At 35.9% G+C, this 25939-nt stretch overlaps 1 protein-coding gene across 8 annotated transcripts in view; it reads right to left on the reverse strand.

The window, feature by feature from the left end:
- Positions 1-25939, reverse strand: part of SMARCC1 (SWI/SNF related, matrix associated, actin dependent regulator of chromatin subfamily c member 1) — a 195822-nt gene that overhangs the window by 59413 nt on the left and 110470 nt on the right. For 7 of the 8 annotated variants that reach the window (XR_010024852.1, XM_063113542.1, XM_063113543.1 and 4 more), the window contains 5 exons: positions 22464-22722; positions 21467-21628; positions 3751-3806; positions 2165-2279; positions 1353-1507 (listed from right to left, as the gene is read on the reverse strand). Coding sequence is in view for 7 of the 8 variants with exons in the window: in XM_063113542.1 (XP_062969612.1) it covers positions 1353-1507; positions 2165-2279; positions 3751-3806; positions 21467-21628; positions 22464-22722 (747 nt within the window). In the remaining variant the exon portion in view is untranslated. The remainder of the gene's footprint in view (positions 1-1352; positions 1508-2164; positions 2280-3750; positions 3807-21466; positions 21629-22463; positions 22723-25939) is intronic. The other variant, XM_063113541.1, reaches the window with a different exon arrangement.

A 25939-nucleotide genomic window follows, 5' to 3' on the forward strand; every position in this document is an offset into this window, starting at 1 on the left:
CTTGTTTATAAAATGAGAGAGCATGTTCAAGACAATACTTAAGGTCCCTAAGACTTCTGATGACAGTATTAACAATATGAAATTAAAGAGCTCAGAGATATGGAGGTTCCCAAATAGTCCAACTTAGAAGATAGAGAGGCTCAAAAAGATGTTTCCAATGAAAGAGGAAAACTAGACAAATGTGAAACAATAGTCAAATTGGAGCCTCTATTAGCACTCAAGCAAGAGAGTACCTCAAAATTTTCTAGAAATCAGGGGTGGGGTGGGGGAGACAGAATACCTAAAATTGAACTATAGAACCATAAGGATCAGGAGATATCTTTGGAAGAGACTGGTAAGTATGAATATGCAGGACTTCAAGCTGTTATAACAATAACAATCAGCTGTGTTATTACTGGGTTGACTGAGCATTACTGTGGCCTGTGAACACCCCTACCTCCCACTATGTGGACGTCTGTCGACTCAAAACAATTATCCTGTGGTTTGAACTGGTTCATCTATAGGTCTATTAAAAAATCATGCTCTACAGATTAAACACTTAAAGAAGTAGTTCACAGTAGCTGAATGGTCTGGGGCAATTAAAAACTGTGAAAGAGCATCTTTACCAATGGATCAAGAACAGCTCAAGATAAAATGATTAGAATGTTCTAGTAATCACTGCTTCTTTAAATGTGGTAACCTACAATGGAATAAAACTACTCCTGGGGTAGAACAGACGAGTGTAAAGATTTTTTGAAACTTCACATATTCATATTTGGAATGCTTTAAAATGCTAAATTAATACAAAGCGGGGAAAATAACATTCTCTTGTCTTCTTAAATATGCTGTGCAGCCAATACTATGTTATAAATAGAAAAAACCACCCCCAGAAAAGCTGGCAAACTAAGAAGAAAAATAGTTATTTTAGGTTCCCTCTCTCCTCTCAGTCTGTAAGATGATCAGGGTGAAGTATTCACACAAGGAAACAGATTTTTATCTTAAAAATCATAAATATTTCAATCTGGTATAAATGATTGAAACAGTAGTCCAAGACAAATTCTGCAAGCAAATTAAAAACAAAAAGACAATCATTCCCTTAAAGAGACTTTAAAATCTGCCTTAAATCTCGGCAGTCTTCACAAGGCTAAACGACACAATGAATGGAACAAAAAAAGTCACCCTTTAGGACCGGATCTACTACTTCAACATCCTCCTCCTGCATGTGGATATCTTAACCTAGAAATGCCATTCAAGCAAGCAGTCATCTCCTATTGGGAGCAAGGCTCTTTATACTAAATGTTCCTAATTAACTAAAAACAATTCGACTATTCATGGCTTAAGAGAGCACTGGAAAAGGGCTGTCAGGGGCAAACCTTGGCTTTAGTAGCAGCTGAGGCAAGAGCAGCTGCTGCGGCTGTGGCAACATTTCCTTCAGAAATTTCATGTTCTACTTTCTTCTTCCCAAAATCACTTTCTCTTTCTTTGGATATATCAGTGAGTTCCTTGTTTTCTTCAGTCTCCTTTTCTTCTAAAACATATCAGAAAGCTTTATTACCAGTGTGCCCAGTCTCAATAACCCATCTTACCTCTGACCTCTGCCAGGTGACAATCCTGGACTGAAGTTACAAAGAAATCTCAATGCCTTGAGTTTTGTTGAACTATACACACATTTAAGTTTGCCTCTATTTGGGATGTATTTTCTACATTGTACACAATTTGTCTTTCCTCCATTTCTCTGAGATAAGAGTGGAGTTCCCTTGGATATAAAGGAAAATTCAGGGGAATTTCATATTTGTTCATCAGTCAATGCAATGCTCTGGGAACCCCAGAGTCTAGAGGAAGTAGTAAGACACAGAAAACAGAAAACTTCCTCAAGTCTCTTGAGACAGGCACAATGGGGTACATCAGCACCGATGCTAAAAATAAAATGGCCAATCTCTGAGGTGACTTCATCATTATAAGGAACTTGTACATCTACATACTACTGAAAACGAAGAGGCAAAATGTAGCCACTAGCATTAGCACTGGTACCCATTTGCTAAATAAAACTCAAATGCATCTTTATTGTTACATGAAGAAACAAACCCAAAATAAATGAGAAAATATTTCTACACCAAGCACCCACATTTCTCTAGTGCTTTTTTACAGTTTCAACAATAAAATCTAAGGAGTTTCCTCAAATTACCTGATTTGGTATCCTCACTAAGTTCACAATCCTGTTCCTTCTCACTATTTTTTTCATTTTCTCCATCTTGTGCTTTATCACTTTCATCCGTTTCATTTTCCATTTTGTTTTCTGGCTAAAATGGGTACAAAACGAGGACAGAGAATGAGCAAAATACGTTCCTTTTACGAGTGATATTATCTTAGACAAACAAAAGGTTCCACTACTTTTGGCAAGAAGTGGATTAGATTCAGAAGTGTTTGTAGAGAAGAGCTGGAAAAGAAATTAATAAATTCAGAGAAATACTTTTTACCACCTAAACACTTGAGTGCTCATAAGATAATATACCTCCAAATCACACAGTCTCTGCTCTTTCTCTTCATCCTTTGCTATTAAATGCCAGGGTAACAATGTCCAAAGGAATGCCAGGGGAATTAACTGATACTATTTATTGATTTCAAAAACAACAAATCCTTAATAAATTATTGATTAGTTGTTTTAAAGAACTAAAAACATTTAAATTTCACATCACCAACGAAGAAGCAAAATAAAATGCTGCTGGAATAAAAAGTGGACAAAGTCCTTTACTACAGCCATTTGCTGATAGTTTTAGGAACAGCTACAACAGTGTATCAGTGATAATGCTTCAGGGACTGAAAACTTGAATTCCTCAGGCCAGTATTTGGTCTCATTTGCTGACTTTGAAATCCCTGGAACCTTGGACAAATTATATAACATGGCCTATAAAATGGAGAGACTATCATTGACTTGATGAGGCTGCTTTAGGAATTAAACGAAATCATAAATGTTAAGAACAAAGCATGGTATTTGGAACAGTCCTCATATTCTCCATATCTATATACAATTTTAGAATACCACATGTAATCAAGACCTTAAATCCCTTCTTGTATATGTTCACTCAAATAGTGACCAAATTTTTTTTTTTCATTTTGTGACTGTTTCTTATGTGCTATAACAGTATGAGGAATACAAAGACCAAAACTCTGACCTTGAAGGGCTGTGAAGTCCTTTTCTGTCTAGCCCACCTTGCATTTATAGTCTCTTATGAAACAGGGATGGGGCCACTAACGTATTAGACAATTTGATGCCATTCTCACACTGGTTTTAGGGTCTTTCCTCTCTTGCGAGTGGGAATCTTCGATTCTCTACCCTCCATTTCAATCTTTATATTTCCACCTACTCTTTAAAACCTACCTCCACATATTTTTCTGCTGGCAGTTAACCCTCCCAGAATATCAATTAACATTCTGTAATTCCTTCTGGCACAGGTATAGGAACTAAACTCTACAACTCAACATTCACAAGAACTACAACTTTTGTATGCATATTCCCAACTGTGCCTGAAAGGGGTACAAACAGGAGATGACGGAGTGGATAAAACTTCACCAAATGAAGAAATAAAAAATGTCCTATATATATGCCTTGTGAGAACTATACTTTAAACCAGCAAAGTCCAAGTGCCTGACAGAACTATTTATAGTCCCCTGAGAGGGAATCAAAAGATCACAAAAAACCCAAACCATTATGCTCTGAAAGGCATGCTGTCTATGGCTTTTCTGTTGTGAGACAATTCAAATAGACTTTACCTTTTCAGGCTGCTGACCATCAGGGTCTGTTTCCATTCTCTCCTCTTCAGCTCCTTCTACAAATAAAAGAATAAGAATAAGTAATCCAATATGGAAAGAGGTAAAAGCTATTATTATGCAGCTATGAAAGTGTCTGAAGTATAACTACACACAATAATATGAGCAAAACTCACAGCCATAGGGTTGACAAAAGAAATCAGACACAACACATACATTATGATAGACTACAGTTCAAAAACAGGTGAAATCAAGGGCCGGCCCATGGCTCACTTGGGAGAGTGTGGTGTTGATAACACCAAGGCCACGGGTTCGGATCCCTATATAAGGATGGCTGGTTAGCTCACTTCGGAGAGCACGGTACTGACAATACCAAGTCAACGGTTAAGATCCCCTTATCAGTCATCTTTTTTTTAAAAAAACAGGTGAAATCGGGACAGGTTAACTGCAAACAGAAAGCAGGTTCAGTGTGTGGGGGCGAGGGTTGTTCTAGAGTGCTGGTAATGTTCTTGATCTGGGTTCTGCTTACATGAATGTGTTTAATTTGTGGAAATACATTAGGCTACCCACTTATCATTTTCACTTTTCTCTATGTATAGAAATAAAATTTCTTTGGACAGAATGGACATTTCATGATGTTAACTCTTCCAATCCAAGAGCATGGTATGTCTTTCCAACTTTTATGTCCTCTTTAATTTCTTTCAATAGCATTTTGTAGTTCTCACTGTAGAGATCTTTACCTCCTTGGTTAAACTGATTCCTAAGTATTTTATTTTTTTGGCAACTATTGTAAATGGGCTTGATTTCTTGATTTCTTTTTCTGGTAGTTTGTTATTGGAGTATAAAAACGCTACTGATTTTCAGGTGTTGATTTTGTATCCTGCAACATTACTGAAATTGTTAATCAGTTCTGAGAGTTTTTTGGTAGAGTCTTTAGGTTTTTCCATATATAAGATCACGTTGTCTGCAAACAGGGACATGACTTTGTCCTTTCCAATCTGGATGCCCTTTATTTCTTTCTGTAGCCTGACTGCTCTAGCTAGTACTTCCACTACTGTGTTAAACAGGAGTGGTGAGAGTGGGCATTTGACAACCAGTTTGTCACATACAGCTTTTACTGTGTTGAGATAATTTCCTTCTATACCTAATTTGCTAAAAGTCTTTATCATGAAGGATGTTGAATTCTGTCGAATGCTTTTTCTCCATCCATTGAGATAATCATATGGTTTTTGTCTCTGATTTTGTTGATGTGATGTATCACATTTAATGAGTGGCATACGTTGAACCATCCTTGCAGCCATGGGATGAATCCCACTTGATCATGGTGTATAATTTTTTGATGTGTTGCTGTATTCTGATTGCTAATATTTTGTTGAGGATTTCTGCATCTATGCTCATCAAGGATATTGGCCTGTAATCTTCTCTTTTTTTATGTCTTTGAATCTACAAATTCAATGCAATCTCCATCAAAATACCAATGACATTCTTCACAAAAATAGAAAAAGCAATCCTAACATTCATATAGAACAGAAGACCCTGAATGGCCAAAGCAATCCTGAGCAAAAAAAGTAAAGCTGGAAGCATAACACTTTCCACCTTCAAATTATATTACAAAGCATGGTACTGGCATAAAAAAAGACATTCAGATCAATGGGACAGAATAGAAAACCCAGGAACGAACCCACATACTTACAGCCAACTGATCTTTGACAAAGGCAACAAGAACGTACATAGGGGAAAAGGCTGCCTCTTCAATAAATGGTGCTTGGAAAATTGGACATCCATATGTAGAAGAATGAAACTACTGGCACCTCTCCCATACACCAAAATCAACTCAAAATGGATTCAAGACATACATAAGATCCGAAACCATAAAACTACTAAAAGGAAACGTAGGAGAAACATTCCAGGACATAGGACTGGGCAAAGACTTTATGAATAAGACCCCAAAAGCACAAGTAACAAAAGATAAAAATAAAACACGTGGGTTATATCAAACTAAAAATCTTCTGCACAGCAAAATCAATGGAGCAGAAAGATAACCTATGAAATTGGAGAAAATATCTGCAAACCCTACATCTGACAAGCGATTAATATCCAGAATATACAAGGAACTCAAACAACTATACAGTAAAAAAACCATATAATCCAATTAAAAAATGAGCAAAGGAAATGAATAGACATTTTTCAAAGGAAGACATACAAATGGCCAACAGGTACATGAAAAAATGATCAGCAACACTAATCATCAGGGAAATACAAATCAAAACCACACTGAGATATCATCTCACCCCAGTTAGACTGGACACTATTAAAAAGACTGAGAATAACAAATGTTGGTAAGGATGTGGGGAAAGGGGAACTCTTCTACACCACGAGTGGGACTGTAAAGTAGCACAGCCATTATGGAAAAGAGTATGGAGGTTTCTCAGACAACTACAGATAGAACTACTATATGATCCAGCAATCCCACTACTGGGTATAAATCCAAAGGAATGGAAATCATCATGTCAAAGGGATACCTGCGTTCCCATGTTCATTACAGCTCTATTTACAATAGCCAAAATATGGACCCAACCTAAATGTCCATTGACAGACAACTGGATAAGTAAAATGTGGCATATATACACAATGGAATACTACTCAGCCATAAAAAAGAATGGAATTCTGCCATTTGCAGCAATATAGATGAGCCTGAAGAAAATTATCTTAGTCAAAATAAGTCAGGAAGAGAAAGAGAAATACCGCATGTTCTCACTCATAAATGGGATGGAGGAAGGAGAGGGAGGGGGAGGGGAGGAGAGAGAACAGGGGAGAGAAAGAAAAGGCCACAATAATACATTGAATTTTCAGAAGGAGAGAACAAAACTAAGAATATTACAGATGCGGGGAGTGGGGAAGGAAGGAGATTGGGGAGTGATGGGTTGGGTGGTGGACACAGACACAGGGAAAGATTATGATCTGTAATGATGAATATGCTAATAATAAAAAACTTCAAAAAATTTTAAGTACAAAAAGCAAAAAGATAAAAATAATTCATTATTATTTAACAGACACTTAACGGGCAGCTATTTTGAACCAGGTATTGGAGAAATACTGCTGAGCCAAATAATCACTGAAACCTCAAGAGCATCACATTCTGTCTGTACAGGACACAAACCAACAAGTCCACCACAGTGCAAAAGAGGTATATATGAGAAGCTGTGGGAAGCACAGAGGGCACAACTCTCATTCAGGGAAGGATAAATGATTACATGGGCATTTATTAGGTGCACATGGTTAGGGGGAGGGGGAGGGTAGTGTTAATACAGGTACAGAGAAGGACATTTCAAGGAGAAGAAAAGACACAAGAGCACCTGGCAAATACAACACAACAGATGAAAAAAATCAGAAATCGGAAGATAATGCTGGTAAGGGCTTAATAATGAAAAGTCTTGAGTGTGGTGTTAAGATTTTAAATACAAAAACATTCGGATAAATATTTTTGGTTTTAGAATGTTATACAAAAACAAATATTGATTTCAAAGGTAATGAGAGTCTGTTGTACTTTTAAATAAAAATGCTCAAATGTCTTATAGCTTAAAATTTTATATTATCCTGTTGTGAATGACATTATTTATCCTCAGTGAGAGTATTTAAACATATTGAAATGAACCTGTTTAAAAATAAAGTGTTAAGTTATTGAATAGGAAAATCCCTGCTTTCCTAGTTCTTGAAGATGAAAAAAATATCGTTTCAAGAATTATGGCTGACTAGGACCTCCAAGAGATGTGATATGTTGGGACATCATGAATCTCACTTCACTCAAGGCAGAAGAACCTCTAAGGACCAACCTTCAAAAAATGCCAGAAGCCTACAGTACCAGAAGTGGGATCACAGAGTGGAAGAAACAGAGTCAGGACCTGAGCACTGGACAGTTTGGAGGCACTGGGTCACCGAACCATAGCTGCCATCAGGAAGCTGAGCTGTGGACCAGCCAGGTCCAGGGCAGAGAAGGGAAGCCTGAGATTCCTGAACGGAGCTGGCAACAAGGGTGGCCAATGTGGTGGTCCCAAGCCACTGGCAACCCCTGGCTAACAGAAAAAGCAGACAAAAATCCTCTGCAGGACAGTTTTTCTAATCCTAACTTCATTCAATAGGATATCCAAGTAACAAGCTTGCAAAGACCAAACACCAAGAAAGGAAGCCACTAAGACTGAAAGCAGAAACATTAACCAACAGATTTAGAATAAACATGAGATCTGACAGATCCTAAATACAGAATAGCCATGGAAGCAACATGTAAATAAATAAAGATTACCAATCAACAAGAGAATATTAAAGATGATCAGAGATTTTCAAAAAATAAAAGATCAAAAAAATTTCTGGAAATAAAATCAGAACAAATAGGAGAATAGACCATGTGAAGATAAAGTTATGGAACTGGATAACGTATCTAAAGAAATGACCCAGATACAGAGAAAGAAGATGGGAAACGTGGAAAAAGACATGCCAGCAAAAATGAATCCAAGGAATGGTGGCCTTTCCATGGTATTATTAAGAATAGCACATAATTAGAAATATAAGGTAATATAAGATAATCTTATAAGAAAAGGTTTAACCCACCAGAACATTATTTTCTATATTTTTAGAAACCTAATAAACTAGTATTCAAACTATATAAGCGAAAACTGAGAGGAGCAAAGAGAAAATGAAAACATAATGTCATAGTCAAGGATTTGAACACATCTCTCAAGACATACAGTGGATGTGAATACAAGATGGTTTTAATGTACATGTGTAGAATTCTACACCCACCAATTAGAGAATAATACACATGAATTTTAACTTCAAAAGGAACATTTTAAAAATAGTAATCACAAATTAGGTTATAAAGTAAGTCTCCACAGACTTCAAAAAATCACTACCATACAGATCAAATTCTCTCACCAAAATGCAATGAAATTTGATTATTAAAATACAAGCATACTTCAAAACATTCATGGAAAAATAGAATTAAAAGATAATATGAATCTTTTCATGAACGTTTTGAAGTACCCTCATATAAAATTTCTTGGAAACAATGGTGGGAATCAGTAATAGTAGTACTTACAGGGAAATGTAAAGCCTTAGGCATACATTAGAAAAGAAAAAAGGTACAAAGTTTGAGCTATATGTCCTTTATAAGAAAGCAGAAAAAGAGTAACAAATATAGAAGGTAGGGAGGGAATAAAAGAGGACAGAAATCAAAGAAATAAAAAGCAAAAATACTACAGAGAGCTTAAAAAAAAAAACAATAGAATCAATATACCCAAAAGTTGGTTCTTTCAAATGACAAATAAAATTGATAAATCTCTGATGTGACTGATCAATCTCTGATGTGACTTTGGGAAAAAACTGGAATTTCCTACATTGTTACTCATAGAACCGGTCCACAATAAAATAAGGAGGTAAGCAAGAATGTTCAAGTTCAAATGTTCAAGAATATTTAATATTCTTCCTTTGAGAAATTCACCTGATGAAAATGTAGCAAATGAATATAATAGCAAGCTTAATGATGCAAACTCCTTGTCCTGATGTGTCAGATGGTCCACCAACCACACTTCAAGTAGCACAGAATCTAAGAGAAACCCTGTGTATGTGCATTGTGAGGCATATACAAGACCATACATGCATGTTTGAAAAAGGAAACACAGGAAACAACTCAAAGTGCCCATCCAATAATAGAATGGATAATTGAACTGGATTACATACAATTACACAACAGAGTATTTTACAGCAGTGAAAATAAATGACTGCATGGATAAATCTTGAAAACATAATATTGAATGGAAAAAAAAAGAAAAAAGCCAAATATCAGAAGTCTAACTATACTGTGTTTATTAAAGCTTAAAAACAAGCAAAACTGCACTTAACATATATTGTTTAAGTATATCTGTTTGTGATGTAAGTCATTTTAAAAAGTATTTAGAATGGTATTCAAAATTTAGGATTCTTAGTGCTAAAAATGGAAAGGTAAGAGGATGAGATAAGGGAGGAACAGAGTGATTCAAATTATTGGTAATGTTCTAATTCTTAGTTCAGAAGAAATCTGTAAGGTGATTAAGACACATTAAAATATAACAATAAAGAGATCTGAACAACAACAAAAAAATAAACCAAAACCCAAATGCAGCTGCGGTTTAAAAAAACTCAAAAACCTCATGGGTTATTCTTAACGGAATATGCAATAGGCTGCCTTGGCCAAATAAACTTAATTACAGATTGCGTATTATGTGAGAGAAATGCAACATGATTTTTTTGGGCAAAGATACCTGCTTTTGAAATGATGACCCACAATCTATAGTTCCACATTCCAAAAAGATTACACTCACTTTATAGTAAGGCAAGCCAAATTTGATATCAACTCTTCAATTACCTATGATTCCAAGATGAACAGTTACATAATATTTAACAGCTATTCATATGAGGGTGCAGCTAAAGACAGACCCTCTTTAAGTGGAAAAACCAAGAGATAGTGTTCAGACTTTTAAGCAGATGTCTATTAAGAATTTAATTATGTGTTGTGTGTTTCTCAAGATGCTGTGTGCTAGATTATGTAAAGTGGTTTCTATCCTATAAAAGACTTTTAAAAGCTGCTATTAGATATCTTCTTGGAAAAAGAAGAAAAAACTTCTCTCTTGGTCCGAACTGGTCAGAATTGTAAACTCTTAAATGGGTGCAGCCTCTCATGTATTCCATGTCATCCTGTTGGTGCTGATAAACCAGAGTTGAGAATCCTTCCCCACAAATGGATAGTATGACTCATTTCTGCAGAGTTAAAGAGGATAATTAGAATGGAAAAAAAAAAAAAAAAAATCCCAACTTAAACAAGAAGGCACATAACATAAACCAGTGGGCCATGCACCAAAGACATTCTAGCAATAATATGGTTAGCAAAACCAGGACGAGAAGAGGTATAAAAATCTTTTCCTAAAGGGCTAAAGGAACTGGGCAAGTTAGATTGGAAGAAAACTAGATGCTTGAAAATAGCCACCTTTAATAAAAGTGGGTTATGAATAAGTAATGATGCTCCCCAACAAAGAATTATGATTATTTGGGGGGAATGCCCTCCATTTCCTGCACCTCACTTGTAAACTGCCAGCAGTTATTTTCTAAAAGACTGAATCATGGTACTTCTATTCTCTGCTGACATCCCAATGTCTACAAGGTAAAGACCCTCAAAATCAGCCTCACACCCATCTCCTAGGCTGTGCTTGGCCACAGCACCTGCTCCACACAGACATCTTGGTATTCCTTCCAGAATATGCCACACACATTTATTCTTTTTTTCCTTTTTCATTCCTGTTCAAAAGGTCACCTACTTTGCGAAGTCTTCCCTAACTGACCCATGCAAAACTGATTGTGTTTCCTTCGCATGTGCCTTTATTTATAGCCATATTTCTATTTTTTGTTTATGATAATATTACCCCCTCAAAAACAAAATATTCTACAAGGGCAGGGTTTAATTCAGAGATTCACAAAGTCTGGTCCAAGTACCCTGGGTGTTTTAGTCCATTTTGTGTTGCTATAACAGAAATACCTGAGACTGGGTAATTTATAAGGAAAAGAGGTTTATTTGGCTTATGATTCTGGGACAGCTGCATCTGGCACGGGCCTCAAGGTGTTTCTACTCATGGCAGAAAAGTGGCAGGCAGCCGGCAGGTACAAGCAGATCACATGGCAAGAGGAAGCAAGAGAGAGGAAGCAAGAGAGAGGAAGCAAGAGAGAGAGAGAAGGTGCCAGGGTCTTTTTAAGCAACGAGCTCTTGCGGGAACTAATAGGGCGAGAACTCACTCATTAATCCTCCCTCCCCCAGGGAGGGCATTAATCCATTCATGAGGGATCCGCCCCCATGACTCAATCAGTTTCCAATGCTGCCACATTGGGGATCAAATTTCCATATGAGTTTTGGAGGGGACAACACATCCAAACTCCATCACTGGCATTCCCCGAAGTCAAAATGACTTTCATAACAACCCTAAGATGTTACTTGCCTTTTCCACTTTCATTCTCTCACAAATGTGGAGTCCAACTTTTTAGAGAATGCATGATGCATGATGAAGTCATTGCTCTGATAGCTAAAGGAATGTGCACTTAAGAACTCTTTTGAAAGTTTCCTAGTTCTGATTTCTAATATAGTAAATATCAACAGACATAATCCACATAAATTGAAGCATTTTGGGGCTTCCTGATGTTTTTGAAGAATATAAAGGAGTCCTGAGACCAAAAAGTTTGAGAACTGCCAGTAAAAATGATTTTTGTCTTGTCAGGGAAAAACAGCATGAGGTGCATGGCAGGAACCCATTCAGCATTTCTGGGAGACTAATCATGTCATTCCCTGTATTAAAGTTCAAACATTCCATAAAGCCAACAGTACACAGCACATGCTTATGAGTCTTATATCACTCTCTGTAACCTAGCTACAACCTACCTTTGCAGACTTCTCTTTCCTCGTCCGTATTTGAACCTGGTATTGTGGCCAACACGGTTTACTTCCCTCCCTCTGAATAACCTTACATTTCCATTTCTGTGCCTTTGTTCACATTGTTCTACAGAATAAATACTTGCTCAAATCTGCTCAGTGACACGTTCCTTTTCAACATTCGGCTAAAATCCAACATTCTTTGTGAAGTCCTCCTCAGTCTAAAATTATGTCTTCCCTTGTGCTATCTCATAAAGCACTTCCTATATACAATCCTCCTTAAACAATTAACACTATGCTTCATTATAATCCCCAACCCTCCACCACTAGAATTATTTTTTCATGTATGTTCAATTTAGTACAAAAAAATAGCCTTTATCAGAGGATATTAACTGTATCTTACATGACACAAAATGAACACAGGAAGACGTAAAACAATCCCCAAGAGGCAGACAACTGAGTAATGGGAGCCAATTTCTTCCTAAATATATACATCCTACCACCTAATAAATATGAGTCAGCAGGGAAGTCACTTAAATCCTAGTCAGTCCTTAGACATGAAATGTCCAGTTATGAGAAGCTCAGAAGTTTGAGTCTCTATTTCAATGTCTTTCGAAGTAGATCTGAAAGCGTCCTTTATATATAACAGTAACAAGGAGAAGACAGAAGCCCACTCCACACAATGTTAAGTCTGATGATTGAATACTATTCTACTGTTTTCTTAGATTCACTTGTCCTAGTGTGTTTTCACACATGGTGTTTTAGAAGTGCCTGACTTTAAAAATAGTCAGTTCTGGACTTTACATTCCTAGAAAGTGACCTTTTCAATATTACTATTGTCAGAATACTCTTCTTAATTGCATGATGAACTAGAGACTAGATCTTAACCTTCTTGAAAACTAGGAATGATTAGTTGAGTTCTTCTACATAGAACTGTGACAACTGGCTCAAGATGTATTCTTTAGAGCCCTGTATTCCATAGGCTGTTAAAGAGCTCAGTGGACAATCCACTCACTGATATAAACAGGAATCTCCTCTGATCATTTTACTTGTGATTCAATTTCCCCCAAAGGATAGTCAATTGTAAGAAAAATACATCAATTAACTTACTCTCTCAAATTTTTCTAAACTGGAATTAAGATATAGGCAGTAAATCTACTCAGTAGCAAAAGCAATAAAGCCAATACTTGAGATCAGGAAATACAAATGGAGGTTATAAGAAAAAGTTTTTGACAGATCCTGACTGGCCCTTGAATGTACATGCACATTCCAACTCTCTTGAGGGAAAGGGCTGACGTCAGAAAAAGGGGATAAGATTTATTGCTGTTATGATAATTAATGTAGGAAAACATCCTTTTCATTAGGAAATGATTGATGAATTATTTACATTACAGAGAATTGTGATGCCTACAACTTACTCTGAAATAATACACCAAAAATAATAAAACAGAAAAATTTATTTAGATAGCAAGATAGATAAATATGGCAAAGTTGAACCTAACTAGTAGGTATATGAGATTTCACTGTGCTATACTATCAATATTTCAGCATGTTTGCTGTAAGTAAACGGGTTATCAGAAAGGCTATTTTGTTTAACCTCCAGGTCAAGTAAAGAAAAATTTAAGGGCTAGCCCGTGGCTCACTCGGGAGAGTGTGGGGCTAACACCAAGGCCACAGGTTCAGATCCTATATAGGGATGGCAGGTTAGCTCACTGGCTGAGTATGGTGCTGACAACACCAAGCTAAGGGTTAAGATCCCCTTACTGGTCATCTTTAAAAAAAAAAAAAGAAAGAAAGAAAAAATTAATAAAGTTGTTTAATAAAATCCTTAACAATGCTTCTTAATAAAAACTTTAGTGATGCAGTAAAGAAAACTTTCTTTGATATTCAAATATACTATGTGTTACCTGACTAATAAATAAATTTAACAACTTTTAGATAGGGTCTAGTCTTGATCCAATAGTTAGAATGAGACTTTTAAAATATAGGTAAGATTCTGACACTTCTTTGCCCAAACCCCTCCACTGGCTCCATTTCACTTAGAGTAAACACTAAAATTTTACAATGGCCCACAGTGTGTATTATTATCTCATAAGCCCTCCCCTCCCAACCAATGTAGCTACTTGTCACGAGCCTCCTCCTATTCCTCAACTTTGCCAGAGGCCTTTACACTGGCTGCTTCCAATTCCTAGCTAGAACATTCTTACCCTAGATGTCTACATGGCTCCCTCCCTCACCTCATCTACATCTTTGCTCAAATGTCGCTTTCTCAGAGAGATGTTCCCTGACCATTTAAAACTGCAATTTCCTATACTTCTTCCTTATGCTCCCCATCCCTACTTTAATTTGCACTGCAGCACTTATCAGACAAAATGGTCTTTCTATACATTTAAATTTAATTCATATATTCTTGGGCTGGCCAGTTAGCTCAGTTAGTTAAGAGTGTTGTACTGATAACACCAGGGTCCAAGATTTGATCCCTATACCGGCCAGCCACCATAAACAAAAATAATAAAAAAATAAATACTTTATATATTCTAAGTTTTACTTAATTGATTAGATTGCTGTCCGATCCACACATCTAAAATATAAAGTCCATGTCGGCAGGGATTTTGGTTTACTTTGTTTATCAGTACCCTACTGGAGTATACTATAAAGCAAATGTATCTCATAAGGCCTCCAAAGCCCTGCAGTTTCAGGTTCAGCCTAACTTCTTAAAAGTACATATAGAAATGTCAACCTTGCAAAAGACCCGAAACTTTCTCCAGGCTAAAGTCTCTGTTGAAAGATAAGGAATTGTGGCACAGCAAGGTTACTGGCTCAAGGACAGACAAGTTACTCAATTGATATGTAAAAAAATGTTGGGGAAGCTGTGTAAGAAAGATAATGTTTGCTAAGATCAAGCCTTTATTGGTGGATCGACTTAACCTTTTGCAAACTACAGTATGGAATGTCACTTTGCTTGTTTGGCTGAAGTTACTAGCCTTTATTGTTAAACTATAATTGGTCATAACCCCACCTATGTTCTTTTCCTGTAACTTCCTGGTCTGGAGAATAAATGCGTGGCGAGAACCCCAATTTGTGGTTAATTTCCCAAAAGGAAGGAATGCCTCTCTCCTGAAGGTTCCGGGAGATTAACCCCTTTGGGGTCTCTCACTGCTTGGAAGAAATGGGCTTTGAGTAATTTTTGTGGCTCTGTCACCCAGGGGAAGAGAGGTGACAAATCTGTGTGAGGCAAAGCAACACCCTAGCACCTAGAACACAAAGAAATGACATGATAACATGACACATTTACAGTCTTATCACTATGATTTTTTTTTTTTTGAAGTCTAGTTTAAGAGTGACCTTCCATCCAAAATGCTTCTCTCTCACAGTCTCACACACTGAATCACACTGATTGAATTTTGGTGTGGGTTTTGTCTGCATTCATTGGCACATATGTAAATCAACCACAGCAGCTATGCCTGGTATATTTGCCTGTTTCCTTAAGCAAATCCTAGATTCCCAGGAGGATCTGGGTCCTTTTCTGTAGCAGTTCCCACAGTATGAAGGAGACTACAGTATTTTCAAGCCATTAGGCCTTTAAAGATCCTGTTCAATTAATGAAAACTACACAGAAATACCTACATATTTGACTTCTGGCAGCCTGCTCCACTGAACAAATGTTGAGCTTTGGAGAGTTTTAGGTTCAAAATTTAGCTCAGATACACACACATCTGTGTAACCTTGCAATGCCTCAATTTTCTTGTTTTCACAATAAAAATAATGCTACTTCCTCTAAAAGGTTCTTCTGAAAAGAAACCCAAATGACCAATCAGAAAACCTCTATATTATGTGGGTCAAATGTGGGTACTCAGAAAGAAATGCTGGTTTCCAACTGCATCTGAGAATTTAAAAAGCCTCTTTTCTTTTCTCTTAACTTCTCCCAACTTCCCTCTATCTCAGGACAAATAAAACCCAATAACATTTCTTGTTGAATATAAAAGGTCTCAAATACCAACATTTTTTGTATACCTACAATGGTCTCTGGTCAAACAAAAAACAAAAAAATCATATAAATTTAGAGAAATCAGTAGATCTTGGTGAATGACCACAGTTAATGAGGAAGGAATGAAGAAGCCCCTTGATTTACACATTCATTTCCTAAATAATTCCTATGAAAAGTGTCTTAAAATATGAATATAAAAGGTTATTAACTGAGTGTTCATTCATCTTTAGTTTCACTTCACTATATATTTCATATATTTCCTCCCCAATCCAAATTCACAATGAAGTTGTATAGGTTAATGACAGGAATCCAAAAAGTTTTATATTCCATAAGAAGGTATATTTTTTCTATTTTATAATTTCACCATAGTTAATACACACAAAGTAACATATATAACATAGTAAATTAAGTGTCACAGTAAATAGTACTATGAACCTACCATCCAAATACACTATTGTCTTGCTAAGTAAAATCATACATCATTCTATTTCAAATCAGTGTGCTATTCAATAAGGCACTATTCTGCTGTATGAAACATATGAGGTATACTGAGTTCCCTCTACAATTTTCTGAACCAATTCCCAAGGGAGAAACATTTGTTGTTTCCTAATTTAGTCCACTAGTCCCAGCTCAATATAAATCATATTAACTATAACAGGCCAGCATTAGTTATAAAACCTATTCACAACTCATTCAGAAATAACCAATTTATAGTGATATCTTCCTTAGTCCTTATTAAACTACAAAAGGACCCAAATTCTGTTGCTGCAACTACTGAGTATATATCACAGTTGGGAAAGGTTAATTAAGCCTACTTCCAGAAACTGTGAATGAATTTTACTGCTCATTCCATTCAAACATCAACCCTTGTACTCTCAAATGCTTCCGCAGCAGTCTGCTCTATGCTTTGCACACTGTGGAAACTGTACATTTCTTAGTGAATCAGGAGAATCTAGCCTCACAAGGACTAAGGTTGTTACTAGATATTTTTGTCTTCTTTGTTTCAAATCCCACTAAACTAGAAATGACTAAATTGCAACTTGTTTCTTAGCCACTCCTGCTCTACGGTATCTTCTACCAAAAATTTTTTTGAAGATCTACATGTAAAAACACGTCCCTCATTTTGCAAAGTACAGAAACTTCACTGAATCACATAAAAAGGTCCTGCCAACCCTTTTCAATTCCATGACCACAGGGGACCAAAAGACCCTACAAATAAACCTAAAACACAAAGAAAGTTGAAGAAAGTAAGACACAGGCATTCATTAGCCGTAGGTTTTCCCTGCCTAAGCTGGGCACTGTCTTGTGGTGCAGAATCAACAAGGAGCAAGAGATGTGGGCTGGCCTGCTAATTTCAGTCTCCATCTAAGAAAAAGGAAAATAAATGAGTTTTCAAACTAAGAATTACTACAGATACTCTCAAATTGCTTTTTAAATCAAAGGCTTGATACTCTGAATGTAATAAATGTTGAGAAGAGTTAGGGCAATAGTTTGCTGCTTTGAGGGCTAGAGTAAGAGGTTTGATTAATCTGAAAATCTGCTTCCATATCTGCAAAATGAGACTGCTAGATTCACACTTTAAAGACAGCAGAGAGAACAACAGGGATAGGCCCTATGCAAACACTTGGAAACAATATTTCAGGCTTGAAGGGACCTCAATAATATCTACTCAAACCACTGGGGAGTTCAGATGATATGATCTGTAGATCACTGGCTGGCAATTTAAATTTTTACTTCATATTATCTTTATTCTATAAGAATAAATGAAAAAGATATAAGAATAGACATAAAGATCAATGAAATAAAATTAAGAGTCCAAAAATAAACCCATACATGGATGGTCAACTGATTTTTAATGAGGGGGTCAAGACCATTAAATGAGGAAAGAATAGTGTCTGCAACAAATGCTGCAGGTACAACTGGGTATCCACATGCAAAAGATTAAGTTGGACTGCTACCCTGCATCACATACAAAAAATTAACTCAAAATGAATCAAAGACTTAAATGTAAGAGCTAAAACTAAAAAACTCTTAGAAGATAGTGATAAATCATGACCTTGGATTTGGCAATGGATTCCTAGATATGATACCTGAAGAACAGCAACAAAAGAAAAAATAAATGATTTAGACTATCAAAATTAAAAACTATGCAAAAATACTATATCAAGAAAGAGCGGCTGGCCACTTAGCTCAGTTGGTTAGAGCATGGTAGCACCAAGGTCAAGAGTTCAAATCCCTGTACTAGGCCAGCTGTCCAAAAAAAAAAAAAAAAAGGTGAAAAGACAGCCCACAGAATGGGAGAAAATATCTGTAAATCATTTACCTGATAAGGGTCTAGTATCCAGAATATAGGACTCTTATAACTCAAGAACAAAGACAAAGAACCCAATTAAAAAATGGGCCAGGACAGATGGGTTCACTAGTGAATTTTACATTTAAGGAACAAATATAACAATTCTCTACAATTTCTTTCAGAAGCTAGAAACAGAAGACTCCCTAACTCATTCTAAGGAGCCAGTATTACTCTAATACCAAAATCAGATAAAGACATTACCAAAAAAAGAAAATTATAGATCACTATCTTTCATGAACATAGATGCAAAAATCCTGAACAAAATATTAGCAAATGAAATCTGAAGTATGCAAGGCTAGTTTGATATTCAAAAATCAAATAATGTAATCACTCACACCAACAGGCTAATGAAGAAAAATCACACGATCATACCAATAGATGCAGAAAAAGCATTTGATAAAATCAAACACCCATTCATAACAAAAAGCCCCAGCAAAATAAAAATAGAGTAGAAATTCCTCAACTTGATAAAGAACATTTTACAAAAACCTCCAGCTAACATTATACTTAATGGCGAGAAACTAGAACTTTCCTGCTAATCTCAGGAACAAATCAAGGAGTTAGTGTCTCACCACTTCTTTTCAACATCATACTGGAAGTTCTAGCTAATGCAACGAGACAAGAAAAGGAAATAAAGGGTATACAGATGGGTGAAAACAAAATAAAACTGTGTTTGCATGAAATGATTACATAGAAAATCCAAAAAAATCAACAGAAAAACTTCTGGAACTAATAAGCGATTACAGATGCTCCTCAACTTACAATGTGTGGCTACGTCCCGATAAATTCATTCTAAGTTGAAAATATCATAAGTTGAAAATGCATTTGATACCACAATAAACCTATTGTAAAGTTGAAAAACTGTTAACTGAAACCTTCCTAAACTGGGGACCATCTGTCTATCAAGGTTGCAGGATACAAAGTTAATTTACAAAAGTCAATTGCTTTTCCATATACCAGCAATGAACAAGAGGAATGTGAAATTAAAATACAACACTCTTTACATTTGTACCTCCCCAAAATAAAATACTTAGGTATAAATCTAAAAAAATATGTACAAGATCTACATGAGGAAAACTATAAAACTTTGATGAAAGAAATCAAAGAACTAAATAAATGGAGAGATAACGCTATGTTCATGGACAAGGCGACTCAATATCGTCAAGATGTCAGTTCTTCCCAACTTGATGCACAGATTTAGCAGAATCCCAACCAAAATCTGAGCAAGTCATTTTGTGAATATCAACACAATGATTTTAAAGTTTATACAAATAGATAAAAGACCTGGAATAGACAACACAATATTGAAGGAGAAGAATCAAGTTGGAGGACTGACACTACTCAACTCAAAGACTTTATAATATAAAGCTACAGTAATCAAGACAGGGTGGCACTGGCGAAAGAACAGACAGATCAATGGAACAGAATAGTAAGCCCACAATACAAGGCTGGGTCGACGTTCAAAAATCAATTAATGTAATCCATCACAATTTCTTTCAGAAGACAGAAACAGAATAAAGACTTCCTAACTCACTCTAAGAAGCCAGGACCACTCTGGTGTGGGAGACTGATAGTGGAAGACACTACGCATGTGTGGGGTCAGATGATATATGAGAACTCTGTTATTTTCCATTCAACTTTTCTATAAACCTAAAACTGTTCTAAAAAATAAATTCTATTCTAAAAACAGGCAAGGATCTGAACAGACATTGAAGAGATGGCCGGTAAGCACACATGAAAAGATATTCAATATCATTAGTCATTAGATCAATACAAAGAAAAATCACAAAGAGATACTACTTCAAACTACTAGGTTGGCTATCAACAACAACAAAAGGAAAACAAGCATTGATTGGTGTGGATGTGGAGAAATCAGAATCTTCACACATTACTGGTGGGAACAGAAAATGGTACAGCCACTATGAAAATTGTTTGGCAGTTTCTCAAAAAGTTAAACAGAGAATTACCATATGATTCAGCGATTCCACTGGTAGGTATATACCCAAGAGAAGTGAAAAACCTCTGTTCACAAAAATCTTGTACACACATGTTCATAATAGCATTATTAATAATAGTTTAAAAGTGGCAGCAATGCAAATGTCCATGAATTGATGAACAGATAAACAAAATGCAGTATATTCACTTAAAGGAATATTATTCAGCACAGAAAGGAATAAAGTACTAATTAATGCTACAACATGGATGAGCCTTGAAAACATGCTAGGTCAAAGAAGCCAGCCACAAAGAGCCATATATTGTATGATCCCATTTATAAGAAATGTCCAGAATAGGCAAATCCATAGAGACAGAAAGCAAACTAGTTGTTACAAGAGCTGAGGGAAAGAAGAAATGGAGATTGACTGCATAATGGGTACTGGATTCTCTGTTGGGGTGATAAAAATGTTCTGGAATTAGATGGTGGTGATGGATGCACAGCACTGTGAATATATGAGTACTAGAAGCTACTGAACTATATACTAACAAATAAGTGGTTAAAATGGAGAATTTCAGGTTTTAGGAATTTTACCTCAGTAAAAAAAGAAAAAAGAAAAAAGAAAAAAAAACCAATGAATTTAACCCACTCAGCAACATATAAATGAAAATAAACACAAAAGTCCTTTTAGCATTCTTATGTCTATATGCTCAAAACCTAGGTCTACAAACAGCCATTGCATGATTCACAACTGTGAACTGTTAACAGTTATGACAAAAACAGAAATAAATAAATAACACAGTGGGGCAAAAACCAGTTAGGAGACAATATTTTAGTTCTAGCTACCATAAAGGAAGAGATAAGAGAAAGAAAATCAAATACTAATTTTAAGAGACACATTTGTACTGATCATTGTACTCACTTTTAAGTGCAATCAAACGCAATTATTTTAGAAAGCTGATAGGGAATATAACACTGTCCTTGGGTGCAGCAGTGACTCACCAAGCTTCTCTGGTTCATCAGGACCTGTGCCTGCAATGCAGCTGCTCTCCAGGCCATAGGTGGGATCCACTTTCCCAGAGGCTCGCGCTGCTTCTTGTACTTTCTTGACATGAGCTTCGACTAATTCCAGTGGTACCTCCTCTCGTACCCGAGAAAACTCCTCTGGTTCAAGAATAAAAATCAAACAGTAACTGTTTTGCACAAATATTTGCTTCAATGTAAGATCACTAGTAAATCCAACACAATATTAATACCTAGGGAATAGTGACCTCTTTGGAGACTCAGTCCTTATACCAGCAAAACAAGCAGGCCAGATGAAATACACAGTAATGAAATTCTATGTATGACGCTAGGGTTTTATCCTATATGTCACAGTACCTTGCTACATAACAGAGATCTTTAAATTTCTATCAATATCAATCAAAATTGCAGTCCAATTTTTTTTTTTTTTTTTTTGTCATTTTTCGTGACCGGCACTCAGCCAGTGAGTGCACCGGCCATTCCTATATAGGATCCGAACCCGCGCGCGCTCCCAGCGCCACACTCTCCCGAGTGCGCCACAGGCTCGGCCCTGCAGTCCAAATTTTATCTCTTCTGGCTAGACTGATATCAAGAAAACAGCAAGGATTAAACAACCACAAAGCCAAGAAAGAGTTCTATGGTATGAGAAAGTTCGTGCTATAATCCAGGAATATTAAATTACTTACTTTGTCAGGTATATCAAATTCCAAACTAATCATAAAATATACCCAAAAAACTCTTCTGCCCCTCCAGTTTCTAATAAAAGTCCTTAACTTAAAAACTGTATTGTAAGTCTATTACTTTAAAATGTTATACTTTTATAATGCACATGGTATTCTGAAGGAGTAATGTCTGATTTTTCTTTTATTTATATAGGAGAAATGAATGTAACAGTTGAAAACATTTAAATTTAAGATAAATTGAGGTGAATTAAATTTTTGTGTTGGAGAGATGGCTTAGCAAAGAAAATCCGTACCCAGAGCTGCTTTTGCTGCAGCAGATGCCACACGTGGGTCCACCACAGATGCCAAAAAAGCAACAGTACTCATGACTGGGTTTCCTGACTGGCTGAAGGGAACAGGCTGGTAGGCCAATGGCCCAAGGGAAGCATCTGAATTCTCAAGGTATGGGTCTTCAATGGGAAGCCTCAAAAAGTGGAGGATGCATTCATCCTGAGTACGACTTCCAACATGTTCTGACACTTTGTTCCAATCATCCTTGTACATCTCCAGGGCCTAAAATAGAAGAACATAAAAGCTTTACGGTCAGGTAACAAGGAAATAATATGTAATGACATTAGAAGACTGTGACTTACTCTTTAAATAGGTGTTTTTTTAACTAATGTAAATAGGTACATCACACATAAGAAAACAGGCAGATTTGATGGCATTCGTTATATTAAGTTCTCAACTAGGCAAAAATAAATGATTAAAAGGCATGCATTTATTAAAGGAAGAAGTAAAACTGCCTTTTACTAATACAGACATGATTGTTTACAGAGAAAATCGTAAGGAAGCTACAAAAAGGTACTAAAACTAAATTGCTGAACAAAGTCACAGGATAGAAGGGCAATAGAAAAACTCAACTATATTTCTATGTATAGTAATAGCAATGAACAATTTTAAATTGGAAAAAAGGTACTTAAAATAGCATTAAAAATGAAATAATTAAAAATAAATATAACAAAGTGTGTGTAAGATCAATATGCTGGAAAAAACAAAACATGGTGAGGGAACTCATAAAACCTAAATAAATGAAGCGATATATCATGCTCATTCATTATGAGTCTCAATATTGTTAAGATATCAATTCTTTCCAAGCTGAACTACAGACTCAACGCAATCCCAATTAAACTCAAAGCAGGCTTTTGTTGTTTTTGTTGAAATTGATAAACTGATTCTAAAATTTATAAATTACAAAAATTTCTTGTATTAAAATTTATACTTTTTCAAGGAAAATCCGGATAATCTCCAAAAAAAGAATAAAAAGGGATTCTGGACATTTTATTTTCCGTGCTGTGCTGTGGAAGACCTCTCTTAATCTTCGTTTTTGGTCCCCTTTACTGAGAAAGAGCTATCGAAATGGTTGTAATACTATAGTTCAGAAGAAAGGAGCAGAGCTAAGTAATCAAGAAAATTCCTCCTCTTGAAATAGATACAGCAGTAGAAACAGAAGATATAGGAAAGTTTAAGAATCCTTTAATATGGGGGTTTAACAACCTATATGCAGTGAAGGAGAAGGGAAGGTCACAGAGCTTGAAAAGTATCAGGGAGTAGAGAGAGGTAACAGAAATGTACAAGGCTGATTGTCCACAAAATAGAATTACTGAAGTAAATGCAAAACAAGAAAAAGTCTCACAGAATGTGACGAAAAAGAGAAAAGAAATCATGATAAAAAAAGAGGACTGGCCAGTTGGCTCAGCTGGTTAGAGCACAGCCTTGCAACACCAAAGACAAGGGTTCAGATCCCCATCATGGCCAGTGGCAAAAAAATAAATAAAAATCAAGAAAAGAGGAGAAAGCAAAACCTAGAGGGTTGCTCCAGGAGATATAATCTACGCATAACAGGAATACCTGAAACAGCAGACAAAGCAGATGGAGATGAAACAATAATTAAGGTACTAATTGAAGAAAATTTTTCGGAGCTGAAGAGTGAACTAGATCTACAAATGGAAAAAGTGTACAGAGTATCCTTAAAATTTGACAAAAAGAAAGCAACACCTAGACATATTCTGGTGGTGTTTTTAAATTTCAAGAATAAAGAAAAAATTCTGCAAGTATCCAGACAAAGAAAGCAAGTTACCTATAAAGGGGCAAAAGTAAGGCTGACCTCAGATTTTTCTCTTCCAATTCTAGATGCCAGAAGACAATGGAATAATATCTACAAAGTTTTAAGGGAAAATAATTTGAACCAAGAATTAAACACCTTGCAAGTTATCATTTCTGAACAAAGGCAACTGGAAGATGTTCTTAACTATGCAGGAGTTAAGAAAGAACGTCAACCAAGCACCTTCCCTGAAAAACTTTCTGAATGATTTACTGCTAACTAAAGAGTAGGAAGGCAATTATATGAAAGAATTCATGGTAAGCATTAGAACCAGTTAAGAAGCATTAGGTTTAAATTGTTATATATGGGTAATAAAAATAAATACAAAAATAGATTTGTAAGCAGAGTCTAAAATCGCAGTTTGCATAGTTTGAAACTGTAAAAGGGTATGCCAAATGTTCGATATACTGGGCAACTAAGTACTGTTTTATTTTTAGCATGGAGCATTGTAGATAAAGATATGTGTATTCTTAAACTAAACATAAGTAAAATAAGACGGCCTTGTCACTGTTGACAGGACAAATAGAGTGAAGGCATTCTAAATGTTAATCTGATGAAAATGAAAAACTACAGTTTTATTTTAAAAATAAATTTTATTTTGTTTACTTTATTTAGAGAGAAAAAAAGCAGCAAGTTTGTCTATATTGTAAATACTGATAGTGTAAAAAGAAAATTTCCAAATCCCTAGTTGGGGAAGGGGTGGGTATAACCTTGTTTTATGCACACGTTGAATGGGGAAAAACAATAGATACTACTTCACATAAGTAAATTTCACATTGAGATAAATGTTACAGACAAAAATAAAACATATACATTCCAATAGTTTTCACTGGAGAGAAAGTGGTGAAAAGCAAGAAAACACAGCAGAAGAAAAACAGCAAGGAAACATTAAAATTAGCATAGAATAGATAGACACAAGTACAGATGAGATATACTCATAAACTGGCTAAATATTCTTACTAAGAAGAATCAAACTGGGTCAAAAATCGATCTCTAACCTGTAGTACATTTTTATAAAGCAAAGGATAAAAGGGTCTAATGATACTAGGGTACTTTAAGAAGTTTATGGAAAAATAGAATTGAAAGATAATATGAACCTAATGGAAACTATAATTCATAGTATAGAGAGCAACATTTTTATTAGACAGAACCCAAGCATATAATAAGATAGTTTATATTTACAAAACATACAATACAGGATGTAACATTTAAGAGACTTTTATGTAGTAAATAATATGGCATTCATATTAAAGTAAATGTTTTACATCTTGGGGGGAAAAAAAAAAAGAGAGTGAGAGAGTAAAATGGGGTCTCCAAAAGGAAAAAGGATAGAACAGCAGGAAGAAAACAAAAATAGGTGGTGCTAAGAAAGTCAAGGAATTAACTTGATAAAAAGAATCTATTTAGTGGCTTACTGAAGTTGCTACTCTCATACCATTCTCTCTAGGACCATGGTTCTCAACCAGGGGCAATTTTGTCTCCTTGGTGACATATGGAAATGTCTGGAGACATTTCTGGTGGACACAACTGGGGAGATGCTGGCATCTAGTGAGCAGAGGCCACAGATGCTGCTAAACATCCTACAATGCACACAAGATGCCCACCACTCCCAAAACTATCTGGCCC

The sequence above is a fragment of the Cynocephalus volans genome, chromosome 11 (genome assembly GCF_027409185.1).
Source record: "Cynocephalus volans isolate mCynVol1 chromosome 11, mCynVol1.pri, whole genome shotgun sequence".
Lineage (NCBI taxonomy): Eukaryota > Metazoa > Chordata > Mammalia > Dermoptera > Cynocephalidae > Cynocephalus > Cynocephalus volans.